This window comes from Amphiprion ocellaris, chromosome 13 (genome assembly GCF_022539595.1).
Source record: "Amphiprion ocellaris isolate individual 3 ecotype Okinawa chromosome 13, ASM2253959v1, whole genome shotgun sequence".
NCBI classification, from domain to species: Eukaryota; Metazoa; Chordata; class Actinopteri; family Pomacentridae; genus Amphiprion; species Amphiprion ocellaris.
Window position 1 is genome coordinate 2,914,697 of NC_072778.1, and position 20,260 is coordinate 2,934,956.

The 20,260-nt window shown below is 38.2% G+C and overlaps 1 protein-coding gene across 1 annotated transcript; it reads right to left on the minus strand.

Annotated features, from left to right (window-relative positions):
• Window positions 1-1,700: 1,700 nt before the first annotated feature.
• On the minus strand, window positions 1,701-13,541 carry tctn1 (tectonic family member 1). Its single transcript, XM_023298331.3, has 13 exons — window positions 13,256-13,541; window positions 11,152-11,272; window positions 9,930-10,063; window positions 8,795-8,943; window positions 8,335-8,437; window positions 5,480-5,592; window positions 5,286-5,306; window positions 3,943-4,077; window positions 3,523-3,648; window positions 2,918-3,006; window positions 2,333-2,470; window positions 2,089-2,242; window positions 1,701-1,736 (listed from the first exon to the last, which is right to left on the minus strand). Exons 1-13 carry the CDS (start codon window positions 13,509-13,511, stop codon window positions 1,701-1,703), a joined length of 1,575 nt encoding a protein of 524 aa, XP_023154099.2. The 5' UTR covers window positions 13,512-13,541.
• Between the last annotated feature and the right edge of the window lie 6,719 nt (window positions 13,542-20,260).

The window sequence follows — 20,260 nt, forward strand, 5'->3', positions numbered from 1 at the left end:
AGGTTTTTCTTTGAAAAAAAAATCATCATGAATTTTGGCGCAAAAAAACGCCTTACTATACTATGTCGAAAAAAAATGCGATTTTTCAAACATGTTGTAAAAACGTGCCATATGATGAAATAATGCAAAGGAGGCCGTGAAAAACACTCCAGAAAGGTTTTCTTTGAAAAAAAAATCATCATGAATTTTGGCGCAAAAAAAACGCCTTACTATACTATGTCGAAAAAAAATGTGATTTTTCAAACATGTTGTAAAAACGTGCCATATGATGAAATAATGTAAAGGAGGCCGTGAAAAACACTCCAGAAAGGTTTTCTTTGAAAAAAAAATCATCATGAATTTTGGCGCAAAAAAAACGCATTACTATACTATGTCGAAAAAAAATGCGATTTTTCAAACATGTTGTAAAAACGTGCCATATGATGAAATAATGTAAAGGAGGCGGTGAAAAACACTCCAGAAAGGTTTTCTTTGAAAAAAAAATCATCATGAATTTTGGCGCAAAAAAACACCTTACTATACTATGTCGAAAAAAAAATTGGATTTTTCAAACATGTTGTAAAAACGTGCCATATGATGAAATAATGTAAAGGAGGCCGTGAAAAACACTCCAGAAAGGTTTTCTTTGAAAAAAAATCATCATGAATTTTGGCGCAAAAAAACGCCTTACTATACTATGTCGAAAAAAATGAGATTTTTCAAACATATCGTAAAAACGTGCCATATGATGAAATAATGCAAAGGAGGCCGTGAAAAACACTCCAGAAAGGTTTTCTTTGAAAAAAAAAATCATCATGAATTTTGGCGCAAAAAAACGCCTTACTATACTATGTCGAAAAAAAATGCGATTTTTCAAACATGTTGTAAAAACGTGCCATATGATGAAATAATGCAAAGGAGGCCATGAAAAACACTCCAGAAAGGTTTTCTTTGAAAAAAAAATCATCATGAATTTTGGCGCAAAAAAACGCCTTACTATACTATGTCGAAAAAAAATGCGATTTTTCAAACATGTTGTAAAAACGTGCCATATGATGAAATAATGCAAAGGAGGCCGTGAAAAACACTCCAGAAAGGTTTTCTATGAAAAAAAAATCATCATGAATGTTGGCGCAAAAAAAACGCCTTACTATACTATGTCGAAAAAAAATGTGATTTTTCAAACATGTTGTAAAAACGTGCCATATGATGAAATAATGTAAAGGAGGCCGTGAAAAACACTCCAGAAAGGCTTTCTTTGAAAAAAAAATCATCATGAATTTTGGCGCAAAAAAACGCATTACTATACTGTCGAAAAAAAATGCGATTTTTCAAACATGTTGTAAAAACGTGCCATATGATGAAATAATGTAAAGGAGGCGGTGAAAAACACTCCAGAAAGGTTTTCTTTGAAAAAAAAATCATCATGAATTTTGGCGCAAAAAAACGCCTTACTATACTATGTCGAAAAAAAAATTGGATTTTTCAAACATGTTGTAAAAACGTGCCATATGATGAAATAATGTAAAGAAGGCCGTGAAAGTTAGTAGTTTATTATGTCGTCCAAAATGTCACAAAAAAGTCATAGTTTAGTATGTCGTCCAAAATGTATAAAAAAAAGTCATAGTTTGGTATGTCGTCCAACAAGTAGGAAAAAGGTGCCCAGGTCGCTCAACTGGTTGAGAGGGTGACTTATAAACAGAACTCCAGCTCATGGCCCTTTACTGCAGGTCTTCCCTGTCCTCTTCTCTACTTATCTAATGGTAAAAGGGCCCAAAAAACAACTTCATAGGATGTGGTCCAAATTGTGTAAAAAACGTCATAGGTTAGTATGTCATCCAAAATGTCACAAAAACGTCATAGTTCAGTATGTCGTCCAAAATATCAGTAAAACATCATAGTTTCGTATGTCATCCAAAATGTGTGAAAAGAAGTCATAGCTTAGTATGTCTAAACTATGACGCTTTAGTGAACTGAGCAGCCTTGGCGGAGTATTGCACTCTCTGAGTGCTTTTCTAGTTGCTGCTTTAACTATCTGATGATAGTTGCTGCTTTGATTATCTGATGATAATTAAAGCACTGTGATAAATTAGTTCCAACTGAACTCACCCCAGGACTGAAGCTGTTCTTGATTTGCACCCAGTCTAGTGGATTGTCCAAGTGGGAGTTTCCAAAGGAAGCGACGTATTGGGGATAGTTTGGTCCTCTCAGAACATCCAGCAGCAGATGGGACACCAGGGAGCAGTTTTCAGCATCCACCAGCCTGCAGGGACAAGACAAGCCAGTGTCACACATATATTAAGACATATTCTGGTTCTTGAGTGTGAATCTGTTGAGTATGAGGCTGCTTTGCCTTAATGTGCAGCCGGACACAGAGTTGAGACCGAACAGGACGGGAGAGCGCTGCTGTGGATCCTGCAGACAGTCCTGGTCCTCAGCACTGTGGAGCAGAGACAGAGTGTCTCTGGGGTCGATGCTTCTGGTAATCCCAGTGGAGAGGACTGTCAAGGACAAAAATCCTGCTTCTTGGAGCATCCTGCCTCTCTCATCAACAAGAATCCTCCACTAACTACTGAGTGAGCTGCAAAATTGATTATTAGCCCTGTGGTGTGTAAAAAATAGATAAAATTAAAGATCAAAGTCTCAAAATTCTAACTTTTGCTTCCTAATTTTGACTTTTTCAGTTAGTAAGACTGTTGATAAGTCAAAGTTTACACTCTTTCACTCAATTAAAGAGTTTTTATGTCATAATTTTTGACTATCAAGTTAAAATACTGAAAATTTTTACTTGTCTGACCAACATATATTTTTATAGGTCAAACTAATACGTAGGTTAAACAGGTCAAACAAAATTTTGCTATCGTGACTTTTTTCTTTAACTTAGAGATTCATCCTGTGTATAAGGGAGGAGGAAATCCACCATCCAGCCAAAGGATATTCTGCTGTTTTTGTTCCAGACACCAGAGGCAGTCCAACGACGTAACCTGGATTTCCACTGTAGCGGACAGCAACGTCGCCGCCATCTTCCTATTTAACAGACGCAACACAAGGAACCTTACTCAGATTTAGTGTCGGGAATAACACATTTTCCTTTCAGTTGTTTATTTACTTTTTCGTATGTTTTCCCTTGTGCAGAAACCTAGAAAAACCCATCATCCTATAGTATATCATAAAGGTGCGAATAGTCCAGGCAAATTATGCCGTGCACACTATACAGTGAGAGTAGATTCTAAAATGTTTACAAAACTACACTCTTACTTGAATAGAACAGTCAACTCAAGGTCTACTTGGCGTGTACAATACAGTTTACAGCAGCAGTAAAATGAAAACATTGGCCAAGCTAATCAAAAAGCAATGAAACTGCTCTAAAAATGCAGTTTTAGCAAATAAACCAGGACGCTTTCACATCACAAACACAGCATTTTAAAGTCACACCTGTTTGGTAGGTTATCCAGTGGTGAACCCATTTAGTCAACAGGTTTCCTCATGAAAAAGAGAAAATAATCTCTTGTTAATACCACATACAGTAAATAATGTCACTACCTGGACATATGTGATCTGAAACTCCTGTTCCAGGGGCAGCATGTCGTCGCTGACAAACCCGAGCACCAGAGTCACCGTTGCATTCACGATCTCACCACCTGAGTTGTACCTAATCACATAGGTGACCTGAGGAGACGAAAGTTGGTTCATCAGACAATGCCTTGGTATATTTGTAAACTCTATAATGACAGGAGACAATTGTATATTCAAATTTCTAACAGTTCTTGTGTAGTATTCACACTCAGTAGTAGACTTGTAAAGTCCAGTGCTGAAAAAGGAGATTTTTCATCCTGATAAGACCATAGTACTGTAATGTTTTGGCAGTTAAACTGATCAAATATATTAAAAAATGTTTCGTTTGACAGCTTTCAATCTAAACTGACCTTACAAACACTCATTTGTTGGACTCGTCTGACTCACCTTCAGCACCACATTAGCACAGAGGCTGTTCCTGAGCAGAACCGGACTCAGGTTTTCTCCAGCGCTGATCTGCAGCTCAGACTGAGTATCATCTGTAGACTGCAGGATGATGGACGCCACCTTCACAGGAACAACCTCCAACAACACCAAGAACATTATTCATTTATCCCCTGCTTCATTAACTAATCTTCTGTCTTTTAAAATGTAATTAGACCGTTTTCACTTCTCTGTAGCACATTTATGTATTCTGTAGCTTCTATAGCGTCTGTTATTTGACTCCATTCATTCAATTTCAGAGCAGAACTGAACACAGAGAGACGAAAGCTGCTGGACTTGCAGTAAATAATACGTAACAATGCAATTTATGCTCTCTTGAAACACTGACAACCTTTACACAGATGTATTTTGTTACTGTGGAGCATGGATTCTTTTGGCATTATTTGACATATCAGTTGAGGCTTGTAAGTTTCTAAAATGAATGAAAACCAATGATGTGGAAACAGTTCAGCAGACTATTTGTTCAACAGTAATGTAAAGCTAAAAGTGTGGTGCCGGTGCTAATGTGACAATAACTGATTACTTCCTTTTTCTTGGTAAAAAGTTGTGCCATTTTTCCTGCCTTTGCATTGCAGCAGTTAACCTCAAGGTTGTGTCTGCGCTAGCTTGTTGCAAAATACAGCCAGCTGAAAAGAGGCATGTTTTTAGGAGATGTGCATTCTACGCTGTCCTGCTAAATTTCATAGCAAGACGACTCCCTGAAAGGACCTACATGTTACTAGGCAGGTGGTTAGAACGTCTGTAATGATTGCTGCAGGTTTGTCAAGTTATTTGAAACTTTGGCCCCATTTAATACGAATATCTGACACAACACACCACTATTTGCACAGATAATATCCTCTAAGCTATTGTAATTTCCTTAAATATTTTATTACATGTTGTTCTGACTAATTTCAGAGCTCCTTGTTTTTCCTTATCTCTTAACCGGCATCTACAACTGCAACTTTCCCCTCAGTAATCAGTCTTATTATAGCATATTTTGGATTTGTTTGAAGAAATGTGTTAAGTTGTACCATTTTAATCATGATCATGTGATCACTTCTAAACTGTACATGCTGCATACTGAAGCTACTCTCAGACCAAGTAACATGATTTTCTTTGTCTGCTGATTTAGTTTTCTCAATCACTTAAATATCATTAAAAAGATCATAAAATACCTTAAAAACGAGCCAATCGGGCACATTTAAATTGTTAGAGAGATTGATAAGAGTCAACTTACAGTCAATTAATAAATGAAGTGAATTGCTTCAGAAGTACACAAATACACAAAAAGTAGGAATACTTACGGCTGCATCTATTTGCTTCCCCTGTTGAGCAGAAAAGATTGAACTTAATACTTTGAAATACAATATAATCTGATTTGCAGAAAATGTACATATGTGATGTGAATTTGGCGTAGTGTGCCTTTTCTCACATTACAGCTTGATATTGAAAATATGTTTGAGAGCAACAGTGTGGATTTGCTCTGTAAGAGACTCACAGCAAACAGCTGGATGTCGGTGTAGGTGTTGATGCTGAGGGCCGGCAGAGAGCTGCAGTCCTGATCCAGAACCACACGTCTGGAACACTGACTGCTCTGATCCTTCAGGAACGCTGTGAAGAGAACCAGGAAAACTAAAACGACGACACTCAAAGATGAAAAATGCAGCTTTTCACTAAGTAGCATGTTAGAAATAATGCTTTGCAATAACATGGAGCTTTGTGATAGTTCAGACAGGCAGGAGTCAGAGCATCACAAGGCCCTTTTCTGTCCAGTCGTTTAAAGTCCAGAACACGTTCAATCATTCTACATGCTCTAAAGATACGCAAATCTCTTTAATCTCTTCTTTTTTAAGGGTTCAATATCATAACTCTTACGGTTACAAAAGACTCTTACAAAGAGGGCTGCAGCACACTTTTTGCATCTTTTCTCATAATTTCAACAAGATGTAAACCTGAACTGCTCATTTAGAGACATTTTCTAATCCGCAGAGAAAGAAAGGATTAAGGGAATAAATGTTTCTCATATTTTCTTGGACTACAATGCTCATAATTGTATGTTAAAACTGTGTAAACTGGATTTTGTATAATGACGTGTTCTGTGTTCACACTATTCATTTAACCCTCCCGTTGCCCTTATTTATGGGCACCAAAAGATATAGTTTCCTTGTCTGAAAAAAATCCAAAAATTCTGCAAAAACATTCCCCATATTTCTGAAAATTTGTAAAACCTTCAGGAAGAAAATTCAAATAATTCCTTAAAAGTTTCCCTTAAAAGTTTTATTTTTAAAAAAAAATAAAAAATCCCCAAAATTTGAATATTCTTGTAAATACTTTCAAAAAATGAGTAAAAATCTTCCAAAAAAATCCTAAAAATATCTAAAATGATTACATATATATATATATATATATATATATATATATATATATATATATATATATATACATATATATATATATATATATATATATATCAGTAAAACTTCTAAAATCGCTGGATTTTGGTGGATTTTTTTGTCAATGTTCTTAAAGAAACATTTTTAACATTTCTTTTTTCCCACCAAAAAATGTTCCAAGATTTCCCAAAAATGTTGAAAATGTGGACATCAGAAGTTTCACTGTGAAAATATGTATTTTTTTCCACATTTTTGAACTTTAAAACGGGTCAATTTTGACCCGCAGGACGACGCGAGGGTTAAATGAAGTCATAAGGGATAACTGCTAATGCTACTGTCCTGACTTTCAGATGAACAGGTCAGATGTTTCAGGGTGTAATTCAGAAGAACAAGCCTGTACTGTAATTCCTTTTTTATTTGGTTTGCACTTTGTACTGTGTTTGTATGAGGCTGTGTTTGCATTATGACAGCAGTCATGTGACATGTCAGTGAGTAACTTCACCTATAATTATAAATTAACCATTTTTAACTGACTGCTGAAGTTGCAAACGGAAGAAATACTTGAAAAGACAGGGAATTGTAGAATCTAATGATTTAATTTGGGATAGAGATTATATTTCATAGCCTGTCAGATAAAATCACAGCTTTGAGGCACATTTTTCAGCAACGGTAACAAAAATCTTCTATGTAAAAATGTTTACGCCTAAAAAAGTGTAAAGAGAAAAATAGTTTGGGAACTGAGTTGAATATCTATCAGAGTTTCCTAGAAAGACTAATAATGTTGCAACACATAATCAACTGATTTGTTGTCAACTATTAAATTAATTTGCAACTATTTGGATAATTGATTCATCGGGTGGAGTAACTTTTGAAGAAAAAAAGTCTAAATTCTGTGCCTGCACTTCATTAATCCTGAATATTGGTAATTTAGTTTGTTTCCTCCTCTGTGGCAGTAAAATTTATATATTTGAGTTGTGGACAAAACAGGACATATGAGGGCATTATCTTCGGGTTTGGGAAGCACCGATCAACATTTTTCACCATTTTCTGACACCTTAGAGACAAAAAACTAATACAATAATAAATAAAATATTTTTTTTGATAATTGAAATAATAGCTAGTAGCAGCCACAATGAGCCACTTATAGAAATAAGGTAGAAATATACTTTAAAACTCCTCTCCGTTGTTTATTTAACCCCTATATAATTATTTCTGTGAATCAAAATGACATATTTAGATGTTTTTCCCCATGAACATAATTATTTCCTGCCTTAATACAGTACAATTCAACCATGGCTTCCTTTAAAATGTGCAGATCTATGAGGTCCCTACCTCTTTCTGCCACAGTTCTGATACACCAGCTCACCTCAAACAATGTAAAACTGCTCTATGATACACAATGCGAGTTGTAATATTGGAGTAATGCAGCCATACATGACTCTAAAGAAGAATAATGATAGAGAAAGTCCCATCATGTGTGTGAACAGGACCGATTCCTGAGGTTGGTTATGTTTTTGAGACTATCATCAGTTTCATGGCACTGACTATTTATTTTGTTCTTTCCTTCAGCATATTAAAAACACCATATGGAGACCATATGTTCACACGATTTTTAAAAAAATGACTTCCACCAGAGGTTTTTTTTTAAGCATAACTGGTGCGTGGAGTCAATTATATTTGCTGATCTTTGTATCAGTTTCAAACAGAAATTTTGTGTCAAATGCAGCTGAAAATTACTAAAGACAAGCATGCAATTCATTCATTATGCAGCATAAACATCAGGTTAACACATATTTATCAACCACCAGGTGGATTTATAACATACCGCTGCTCAGAGACAGGAAAATTCCACTCAAAAATACAATACTAAACTGTATAAAATTTTCTTATAATTATACAGAACTACAAAATATTGTACCATTTCCAGTTATCGTAATCAACATGCATATAAAGCAGTTACCTGCAGGACTGTTGTCCACACAGTCAGCTGTGAGACCAGCAGCCGGCAGCCAGAACATCCCTCTCTGTCCACTCTCTCCCACTGTCAGCATCACATCCTCATACTGAAACCAGAAAACATCAGCAGACAATGAACACATGTATCAATCTACAGCTTACACACACCTATTCCTTCAATATATTGTCTTTATTTTTACTACTTTCACACTGGAAAGCTCTTTATGCCTCAAACGGCTCCACAAGGTCGTCACCTGGAGCTTTTCTAACAGTAATGAAGGAGCTCCTACTTTACTCTTTTTCTCTACAAAATTCCATTTGTGTTATTTCACAGTTTGATGTCTTCACTATTTTTCTATACAACACAACATAAAAATGTTTAAAAAAAACTTTGAAAGAGTAGATGAGTCCAAACTGTGGACTGATACGGTTCTTCTACGTGATCAGGATAACAGCTGACTCACCAGGTATCCAGGTGAGGCCTGGAGCTCTCCAGGTGACACCTGAGCACCACTGTCTGAGCCAAAGATGAAGCTGGTGAACTGTTTGAAGAGCCACTCAAAGTTGCTGTCAGTTGGAAGCTCAGGCGGAGGATGAGACAATCCATCAAGACCTACAAGGAGCAGACAGTCAGCAGAGATGAACCTTGCATCAAACTCACCTTTTAAATACAGCAGTGATTAATTTAAATCTATTCATGAGTAGTTGTTCTACTTTGATACCAAGTGGATGGCAAAATTCTGACCAAACGTAGCAAAGGTACAGTAGATGCTGCAAGTACTGGCGGTATTGGACAAGAACAACAACATCTGGAATGATGGCACCAAGTGCAGTAACAGAGGCCTGCACTATGAAGCAAGTTCAACACACCCAGGATGTCTTTTTGTTCTCTGGCTTCATGATGTCTAACAAACACAGTCCAGTTAAGCAGTTTCACAAAGCTGATTATCAACCTGAACCTCACTACTAGTGCATTCATATAAACTGGGTGGTGTTGGCCTTACAAATTAGGAAACTATATGGCTTTATTGTTTTCTGTATTAGGATTATATTACTTGAACTATATTGTATGTATTTACTATCGCACCTTAACATACTGTGCTGCTAACTGAACACCTCATAGCACTTTAACATGTTGGGCTCCACTATCGTGTTTGGATGTTTTATACGTTACTCGTCTTGTAGCAAATCTCTGTTCTTTAGATTACTTTATTACTCTTTTAACCTGCTGTTGATTGTTGTGTTTTCGTTCGTCGTCATTTAGTTTTTCGTGTAAACAGATGCACAGAAAAATGACAAATAGATAAATCATAAATCTTGAATATAAAGGTTTTGAAATTGCTTGCAGCTGGAAAAAATCTTGCATTGCCCTCAGTATCTGGCAGTGTTTTTTAAAAAGCGTTGATCTGTTATGTCAAAGAGCAGATTTTGTGTTCAGCATCAGTTACCATGGCGACGTACCCCTAGTAAAACATAACCCACCATCGAGTTAAACCCGAGGTTGCCTTAAATCCTGCTTCATAGTCGAGGTCTCAGGTCTACTGAGACTTGTGGGGGGGGGGAAATAACCGAAGGAAACACCTCAAACTGATGACTCACGGTTTTGTGCCTGAATACAGAAGAGGTTGTAACTGGTCTCCTTCTGGACAGACGACTGCAGCTCAGAGTAGCCGTTCATTGTGCTCCTTAAAGAGTAGGACGCCACGTCACGGCTGCACAGCTGCCTGCCGCCACTGTAAAGTCACACAAGAAAAACGATGAGCACTTTTCTGGGCAAAGAAACAGAAATTTGCTTTCACAGGTGTGCTGCATGATTGAGATGCGCTGCAGCAGCAGCACACCTGCAACTCGTCTCATCCTGACTCCCTATAAAGACCAACGCTGCACGGAACGCAGCGTGGGATCATTCTGCCTCTGTCAACTTGGATTCGGAGCAACATCGAGCCACAGAGCAGCCTGATTTTTAGACTTTACCTTGTTGTGAGTTTTTGGCCTGTGTTAGCATTATAGCGCTTGAAGTTTGTTTTGTGAATAAATCCTGGTTAAGCTCAACCTGCCTGCCACCTGCTCTGTGTTGTTTCTCACTTTGGGTTCAGAATTTCCCTGTTCCATGACAAAAACACTTTAACCCTCGTGTTGTCTTGCAGGTCAAATTGAACCATTCTAAAGTTCGAAAATATGAAAAAAAAAAAAAAAAAAAAAAAAAAAAAAAAAAAAAATATATATATATATATATATATATATATATATATATATATATATATATATATATCCACAGTGAAACATTTTGGGAAATTTTTGAACATTTTTTTGTGGAAAAAAAATAAATGTTAAAAATGTCTCTTTAAGAATATTCACAATTTTTTTTTTTTTGTGAATGTTCTTAAAGAAAACAGAAGTTTTACTGATATATATGGAATCACTTTAGACATTTTAAGGATTTTTGGGAAGATTTTTACTCATTTTTTGAAAATATTTACAAGAATTTTCTTGCCAAATTTGGGGGAGTTTTTTAAAAAATAAAACTTTGAAGGGAAACTTTTAAGGAAATATTGGAATTTTCTTCCTAAAGGCTTTGCAAATTTTCAGAAATTTGGGGGATTTTTTTTCTGAATTTTTGGATTTTTTTCAGACAAGGAAACATTATTTTTTGGTGCCCGTAACTGAGGACAACAGGAGGGTTAATTTGAATTGTCTTGGAGTAAATGAATGTATGAAAACAGTTATTATGTTAAAAAGATAAAGGGTCATTCTGTGACAACTCAGTGAGATCAGGGGAAGTCAGCTGCTTGACCATCTCAGAATCACACCGTTTACTTACCTGACAGCAGGGACGGAGCAGCTGGTGAACAGAGCCACCACCTCCTTACTACACTCTCTGTCGCAGCAGCAGTTGATGTCGCACACACCTGTGTGGTCATCACAGGGACACAACCTGTCAACTGACACACAAACACACACACAAACGATCCTCGGGTTAAAAATGGCACTTCACAACAGCTTGATTTCTTCTGCCATCAAAGCTTCTTGCTACTTCTGGCCCATCTAACGTGAATATCATTAGTATTAATGTGTTTTTTAACCCTCCTGTTGTCTTCAACAACAGGAGGGTCAAAATCCCTCCTGTTTTTAATCCAGCAAATTTCGCTGGATTTTGGTTGATTTTTTGTGAATGTTCTGAAGAAACATTTTTAACATTTCTTTATTTCCACCAAAAAATGTTCCAAGATTTCCCAAAAATGTTGAAAATGTGGACATCAGAAGTTTCATTGTGAAACTATATATTTTTCCACATTTTCAAACTTCAAAACAGGTCAATTTTGACCCACAGGATGACATGAGGGTTAATGTGTTTTTAAAGGAGTAGTACTAACTTGATTCAGGTAAATGATAACAGATAATACAGGTGATCAATTAGCAGCACCTTCAGTCAGAGACTTGTTCTACCAATGTGCAAATCTGAGAGGTGCAGGAAGCCTTTTATACCAGCTGCTATAAGGTTTTACATGCACAAAAATAACGTAGCATTTTTTGGTATTTATTCATTGTTCTTTTTATTGTTTTAATTTATTAAGTCTGGAAGCTGTTGGAATCTATCAGTCCATGGGCCAGACCAGATATTGGAACCATCTCAGGTGACCAAGCCTAAGTGGTGCTAAAATGTACATTAGGTTAATGTAAGTACATTACGATGTGAGAGCCTTTCCACACTGGCAGTTTTATCACTTATTTGAGAAACTGTCACATTCACCATAACCGCTGTATTGCACAATTCATTTAAATCTCACCGTAGGCAAAGATCAGACCTAATACAAGTCAATAATCAAATAAAACTGTTTGAGAAAGGGTAATATATATATACATATATATTAGTATAATGTAATTAAACATCAGACCCAGATGAATGTATTTCTTGTTTGTCTGTACTTTCTTTTCATGCTTATTTGTTTTGGTCAATTTGAGTCTTGTTTTATTTTGTGTCTTGTTATTTTGTGTTTCGTTTTTGTTGTTTTGTGTCTTGTTTTTGTCATTTTGTGCCTTGCTTTGTCATTCTGTTTCTTGTTTTTATCACAGAAAATCTTGTTACCATAGCAGCGAAATCTTTCTCAGACTCAAGTTTGTTATAGTATTGTTCTCTGTTGTAAAGCTATTAACACAGATGATGATGTGTGGCACTTCTTATTTTTTCATAACGAGGAATAATCCTGTCGAATTCAACTTCTGGCTCAGACCCTTTCATTGTGTCCATTAAAGCAGTGATAATATTTATTAAGCTGTGAGTCTGCAACGGCTATTATGTGAAAATGCAAAGTAGAGACATACAGCTGGTTGAAAATACCCAAAAGAAGTGGTCATCTTGAGTGGTACCGATACTGGAGATTTGGGGTCCGAGCCCGTGGACTCTCTCTCTATCTCTCTATCTATCTATCTATCTATCTATCTATCTATCTAGCTATCTATCTCCCTACCTACCTACCTCTCTCTCTCTCTCTCTATCTCTCTATCCATCTCTCTCTCTATCTCTCTATCTCTCTATCTATCTCTCTATCTCTCTCTCTCTCTCTCTCTCTCTATCTATCTATCTATCTATCTATCTATCTATCTATCTCTATCTATCTCTATCTATCTATCTCTCTCTCTCCCTACCTACCTACCTCTCTCTCTCTGTCTCTCTCTCTCTCTCTCTCTCTATCTATCTATCTATCTATCTATCTATCTATCTCTTTTAAACTGTGCTCAGTGACAGGTAGCTTAGCCCTCATTCGTTCGCAAACATTCGGGATTTATCAGCACCTCTTGAAGCAAATCAACCAGCAAAAACAAAATCAAACTAAACAAAAACACTGTGAACTAAATGTATATTAAAACACAGGGAGGGGAAACTAAAAACTAAAACTGAGCCAGCCTTAACAGCGCTGTGTTACCGGCGGTGACGGGGGTCAGCAGGCGGCCGGACTCGGGCAGGGGCTCTGCGGGAAGAAGCGGCTCTTCCTCGGTGCTGCCGGAGCTCGGTGTCGTCGTCGTCTCAAACACCGTATAATTTTCCGTTACGGCGAATGTAACGTTTTGGTCAAAGGACGCGGGGGTGGTTAAGTCTAAACTCGTGGTGTTTTCTTCGGTAGCGACGGCAGAAAACAAGAAAAACAAACAGAAGAAGCCAGAAGATGCAGAGGACGCCATCTTTGTTTCACCGTTGCTATGGAGCTGCTTCTTCTTCTGCGGAGCGTCGGTGAGTCTCTACTGTCGTGAATTAGCGCCTCCTCCAAACATCCCATAATGGCAGCAGAATGTTAAGAAAAGGTTAATTTGTTTCTTACTTAGAGGACAAATTACCTAAAATTGTTGTAGACAAACATTCAGGTGTGTTTACTGAATTAGTGTTAGAAAATACCCTTTAATTTAAAGTCATTTTGATGAACTAGTGAACCTGAATTGGGCTCCAGAGCTGCACTAATTACAGCCACACTTGTAGTTCTGCCTTTTTCCTTCTGTGAATGTCTGATTTTGAAATAAATATTGTAAAAACGTCTTAATATTGTGTGTAAATGGTTCAAATAGTGCAACCAGAACTCAAACTGCAAATGAAAACAGCCATTTTTCTATTTGTTAAATCTGTTTCTGGCTCATTTGCTTCCTGGGATTTACAAAGTTTACATTATGACAGTAAAATAAAAAACACATTCACGTGGTTCACCCTGTGACAACACAATAACACATTTAAATGCAGCCCTAATGTAAGTAAAAAAAAAGACTGAATCTATCACTATCTAACGTACAGTAACACTCATTAATGACCACACTGGTAGGTCACTAATTAATAAATACATTAGTGGAGGGTTTGCCTGCAGATTGGCAGCCATTTTGCAGGTAATGGGAGGCCATAATACACGTTATTAACTGTTTGGGTGTCCTTTGTGAAAACAGGAGCATCATCCTGAGAACCTCATGGATAATAAATGTTCATTTTCATTCCTTCGTCCACAAGATGGAGACACAGAACAGTAAAACTTCAGCTCCTTCTCCAGCTTTGGCCTCATGCTACATGTTCTGTGAGCCAGCAGTCAGTCTGACTCTGTGGTCTCGGAGGGAAACGTTGCTTTATCGTGTTATTATTACATTTCAGGCTGACAGATTGTGTCTTGGTGTTTGACCACAACGACTTTCAACCGAGATCGACGAGCGAAAACAGACTAAACATTTATATAATGATCAAATCATAGACAGATAGACATACAACACAAAAGGCAGGTTAGTAACAAGATTAATAGAATAGAATAGAATAGAATAGAATAGAATAGAATAGAATAGAATGGAATAGAATAGAATAGAATAGAATAGAATATGCTTTGTCATTATAAAGTGTATAGTGAAACTGGAAAGCTACATTAACATTAAAGGTTAGTGTATACTCTAAAAGACACGCTCTACAATACTATAAACAAAAAACCTCTAATAAGTCCTGTAGGTTTCAAGATTAATTCCTTATCTCACTTAGCAATAAAGCTTTTTCTGACAAACTATAATCCAGCTCTGGCATATTATCACTTTCTAAAGCTGAATATACAGTTGATCCTGTGACAAAAACAAAAATATCTTTCATCAAATGGACTCCATGGTAACTGATGCTGTGGAGCTACATCTCCATGGTAACTGATGCTGTGGAGCTAGATCTCCATGGTAACTGATGCTGTGGAGCTAGATCTCCATGGTAACTGATGCTGTGGAGCTAGATCTCCATGGTAACTGATGCTGTGGAGCTAGATCTCCATGGTAACTGATGCTGTGGAGCTAGATCTCCATGGTAACTGACACTGTGGAGATAACCTGGTTCTGTTCAGAGTTTCAGATTTAAATCAGCTGTAAGAAGCGTCTCCCTTTAACCAAATCATTTCCTGATGATTATTTCTGAGCGATCCAGATTCTTGGCTGAAGGAAATGTTTTATCTGTAAACATGTTGAGCTGTACGTTACTAAACCACTGAATGAAACCATGTAGTTACAGTATCACACACTGGATGCATCGCGTTGTCATGGGAACCTGACATGCAGTTGGTTGTTGATGCAGAAATCGTATAAATATGTTTCTATTTTTGGTGTGTTTACTGCTACTGATAGAACATAGATTAGAACATTTATTAGTATTTATTACAGAGAATATTCAATCAGTAACGTTAATTTCACTTTGATTTGTCCAAAATTAAAATGATTTCCTGCATTGTGGGACAGTGTCAGTTTAACAGCCCTAGTGTGCAGCTGTTAGTAATCAATAATCAGCTGCATTGATCAGTAAAATAAATATATTAACACGTTTAACAGTTTTCTACCAGCATTCCTGTCGCTTTTTACCGTCATAAAGTTTTATTTTCCTCATAGTTCTCCAGTAAAACAACCTGTTGACTGAATCAGCTGAACACCGTCGTTTCATTTTGTGCGTCACATGATGCGTTAGACGTCCTCTTTTATGTGAACAGAGTTTGAAACAGAAAGTCTGAGGTAACAAAGAAAGTTGAAAACCACTTTGATACCCGTTAACTCTGGACTGAGGTTTTAGTTTTTGTTGAGACGACTTGCACAAAGAAAGTCTGGATGTGTTGAACTGGCTTCATAGTCCAGAACTCTGGGGTTTATTTTATTGTTCTGAGCAGATTTTCTCCTTCTGGTCAGTAAATAACAGAAAGCAATCAACCCCGATCTGCCTCTCTGACCTCTCCTCATGTCTCTCCTCGTTTGTGTATTTCTGTGAATGGCCTTGTGTCCCGACTCTCTCCCTCCTCCTCACCCCTCCCCTCACCCTCATTAATTAATTCTGAACGGCCATTAAGGCGGCGTGGGTCAGATCCTGATGAATATATTCAATCTGAGTCTTTGTGGATAATATCCATCTGTCAGGGGGAGGAAACCTGCACTGAGGACGGTAATGGCCAAGGTGTGTGTGTGTGTGTGTGTGTGTGTGTGTGTGTGTGTGTGTGTGTGTGTGTGTGTGTGTGTGTGTGTGTGTGTGTGTGTGTGTGTGTGTGTGTGTGTGTGTGTGTGTGTGTGTGTGTGTGTGTGTGTGTGTGTGTGTGTGTCGGGCCATGGCCACTGAACAATGAACACACAGGTTATCACAAGGTCGCCACCTCACTTGTGTTAGGTGTATGTGTGTGTTCGTACGTGTGTGTGTGTGTGTGTGTGTGTGTGTGTGTGTGTGTGTGTGTGTGGTGTGTGTTTGTGTGTGTGTCTGTGTGTGTGTGTGTGTGTCTGTGTGTGTGTGTGTGGCAGCAAGTGGAAGGAAGACTAATTAGAGCATTAATTAGGAAGCAAACGGCTTATTGAATAAATCCTGTGGTCATTAAGTGAACACACAGCCGCCTCCTCTCTGTTTCCTCCCTGATGCTGTAACTTCAGAATAATACAGTCTGATACCAACTCACAGCTCAGAGGGATTTAAACACTTCTGGCTCCTGTGAAGTTAAAAAAAAAACCACATAATTAAACTACTAACATTCATTCCTCTACCTTCTGCACTTTCACCTTGCAGCTAGAAGATCACAGGTTCGCATTCACGGCCTTCCCAGGATCTTTCTGCATGGAGTTTGCATGTTCTCTCTGTGCATTTGTGGGTTTTCTCCAGGTTCTCCAGCTTCCTCCCACAGTCCAAAAACATGCTGAGGTTAATTGGTGACTCTAAATTTTCCATAGTGTGATTGTTTGCCTCTATATGTAGCCCTGTGATAGACTGTTACCTGTCCAGGTGTCCCCAGTGACCCTAAGTGAGCTGGGATAGACTCCAGCCCCCTGCAGCCCTAATGAGGATTAATAGGTGTCTAGATGATGGACAAGTTCAGAGTGCATAGAATGAAACAAACAGGTGTCTCAAAACACACATTAACACACAAGACCTGAGCTAGTAACTCCTAAACTAAGTTAGACAGCTGCAAACAGAAGCTACAACATGCACACACCGAGTAACTACTTCATGAATTTAACTGCTGCCAACCAAAGTCCCACACCAGTAACTTCCTCACTAAGTTAGTAGCAGCTAACCGAAGCTACAACAAACACAAAGACATGAGAGGCACCAGGGCGAGCTGTTCACATTAACCCTCCTGTTATCACCCATGTTAGAGTAAAAAAAAAAAAAGAAAGCTAAAAAAAAAAAGAAAGCTAAAAATACTTTTTCGGTGTGGAACTTCTTCTGCTTGGCTTAATAAGTGTAATCAACATATAAAATGAAACTGCTTCATTTCACATATTTGCACATGTTGCATTTCTGGTTCTAACCATTTCATAGTGTCTACGATCACAAAGTAATGACATGTCACACAAATAAACATGCACTGTGTTCATATTGCTAATCTCTTATTGTGTTGTTTTGTTATGTTGTTCATTTCTGGTTCAAAAATAGTGCTTTAAAAAGCTTACTTTCAATACAAATCCTCATGACTGATGTCTTGATTGTAAGTCAGCGGGTCGGTTTGACCCTGAACAGAACAACAAAGGTGTCAGGTGTTAATTCATCAACATCACTCCATAAAAAGAAAAAAATTCAAAATGTAAAACAAAATTTTGAAAAAAATCAATGTCATGCAAAACTATTGTATTTTACATGTAGGTCTTTTCAATGTAAATTTTTAAAAAATAACTTGTATTTTTTATGAAAAACTTGTGAATTATTCTCATTGAACTATGATTTGTGAGAGTTAAAGAACACCACTGCACTAAAGATTAACTGAAATGGTAAGTAATGGAGTTAACAATGAGATGCAACACGTTTCAGGTTAAACTGACCTCAGAACATCATTGTTGTTCCTGAGAAACGAGCCTAACAGAGGGTTAAATCCCAGTCGCCCGGCTGAGAGTTTGATCGAGGATCTAATGCTGGGTGTGGTGACTGCTGGGGTGTTGTGGGAGGAGGAATCCAGGTTGCTGACCAGTCTGACCGGTTGGAAGGTGGGGAGAACCAGATCTGAGAGCAGGTCTAGAGACAGGTGGGATCTGGATCATGGTCTTCACAATGTCCCCACATAGAGGAAGCCACCAAGGAGTCCACCACCAAATGGAGGTAAAATCTTCAGCTGAGGTTCAGGAGCAGGATCACACCTCATCACTGCCCATCATGTTCTTCAAACTAGATTCACGCCTAAGTCCTTACAAATCTCTAGTACACTCATATACAGACCAGAAGAATCTCAGGATGCTTTGCCTTCGGACCCTCAGTTCGCTACAGAAACCAGTCAAGTCATAATCTTATCCTGATTCCTCTTCCACTTTGAGTAAGTGCTGACGGCATCCAGAATCCTTGCATGTTCTCTGGCTACTTCTTCTATATTGACGCAGCTTCCAGCCGAGGGGATCCAGGTCACTTAGAAATGTCTTTTTTTTTGGAAAGAAAAGCAGATTTTTTTTTAATGAAGACATTAAATTGATCAGAAATCCAGTGTAGACATTGTTAATGTGGTAAATGACTATTCTAGCTGGAAACGGCTGATTTTTAATGGACTATCTCCATAGAGGTACAGAGGAACATTTCCAGCAACCATCACTCCTGTGTTCTAATGCTACATTGTGTTAGCTAATGGTGTTGAATGGCTCATTGATGATTAGAAAACCCTTGTGCAGTTATGTTAGCACATGGATAAAAGTGTGAGTTTTCATGGAAAACATGATATTGGGTGACCCCAAACTTCTACGTTATGCCCCCTCTTCGTTTCTTTCTTATGATAAGTTTTTGGGGGGTCCATCAGCTCAACTCATCACCAACTTAACCTTTGCATCCGACAAACAATCAAGCTTCACATCAATGGTTTGGTCCTTGCTAGTGAACCACACGTCCAGCAGAGGCTGGAACATAAATGTTGAGATAGCTTTAAAAAGAAAAAAAAAGCATCATCAGCTTCTGGCCACCAAATGATAAAGCGCACCTCGCTGCCCTTCGCTGTCTCTGGTTACCCCACATACCGCCGTGTCCTTAGCTGTAAATCTGCTGCATTTCTTGTGATGTTCTTTGGCAGTAACTCAACACACAAAGCATGTATGTGTGTGTTTGTAGTGTATCATGTCGCGGTGCTACAGAGCGCCACCTCTGCTCCTCTAATCCTCTCAGCCGCCACCTCTCTGTGTCTCTGCCTCCATCTATCCGTCCACTTATCTGTCCATCTCCCATCAGGTCATCGTCTCTGCTGTTTCTGCCTTCAGACGGCCGGCCTCCCTCCCTCTCTGCTGAAACCGCCGTCCTTCACATCACAAGCCTCGTACTGTATTTCGATGCTTCAGTTTGTCCACTAAATAAGAGGCTAAATCCTCCCTGCCTCTAATGCAGCACGCCCAAGCCAACTTTAATCTCTTTCACATTCATTGACTGTAACTGTAAATCAAATAAAAAAAACATGATCAGAATATTGAGATTATCTGGACATCTCGTCTGTTTCGTTCTGTCTCTCACCACCTTCCTGCATCTGTCCGTCAGTCTGTCATCTCTCTTCCCTGATAACATCACGTTATCTAATCTCCAAATTAAAACACCGGCCTCATGCCCTTCACTGACACACACACCTGTTCAGTGTGTATTGGTGTGTGTAGGTCGCAGCTTCCATTGTCTTATAACAGAGGTCAGAGGAGGGAGAGTTAATCAAACAGGATTTGGTTCATGGTGGAACATGGTAGCGTCGTTTTCTGTCTTTTTTTTTTAAGTCAGATGTATGCAAAATGATAAGTCTTTAATTGAGCTGGCAGCATGGTGGATCAGTGGTTAGCACCGTCGCCTCACAGCTAGAAGATCCCCGGTTCACGTCATCCATGGGATCTTTCTGTATGGGGTTTATATGTTTTCATCGGGTTCTCTGGCTTCCTCCCACGGTCCAAAAGACATACTGAGGTTAATTGATGATTTGAAATTATCCGTAGATGTGAATGTGAGTGTGTTTGGTTGTTTGTTTCTATATATAGCC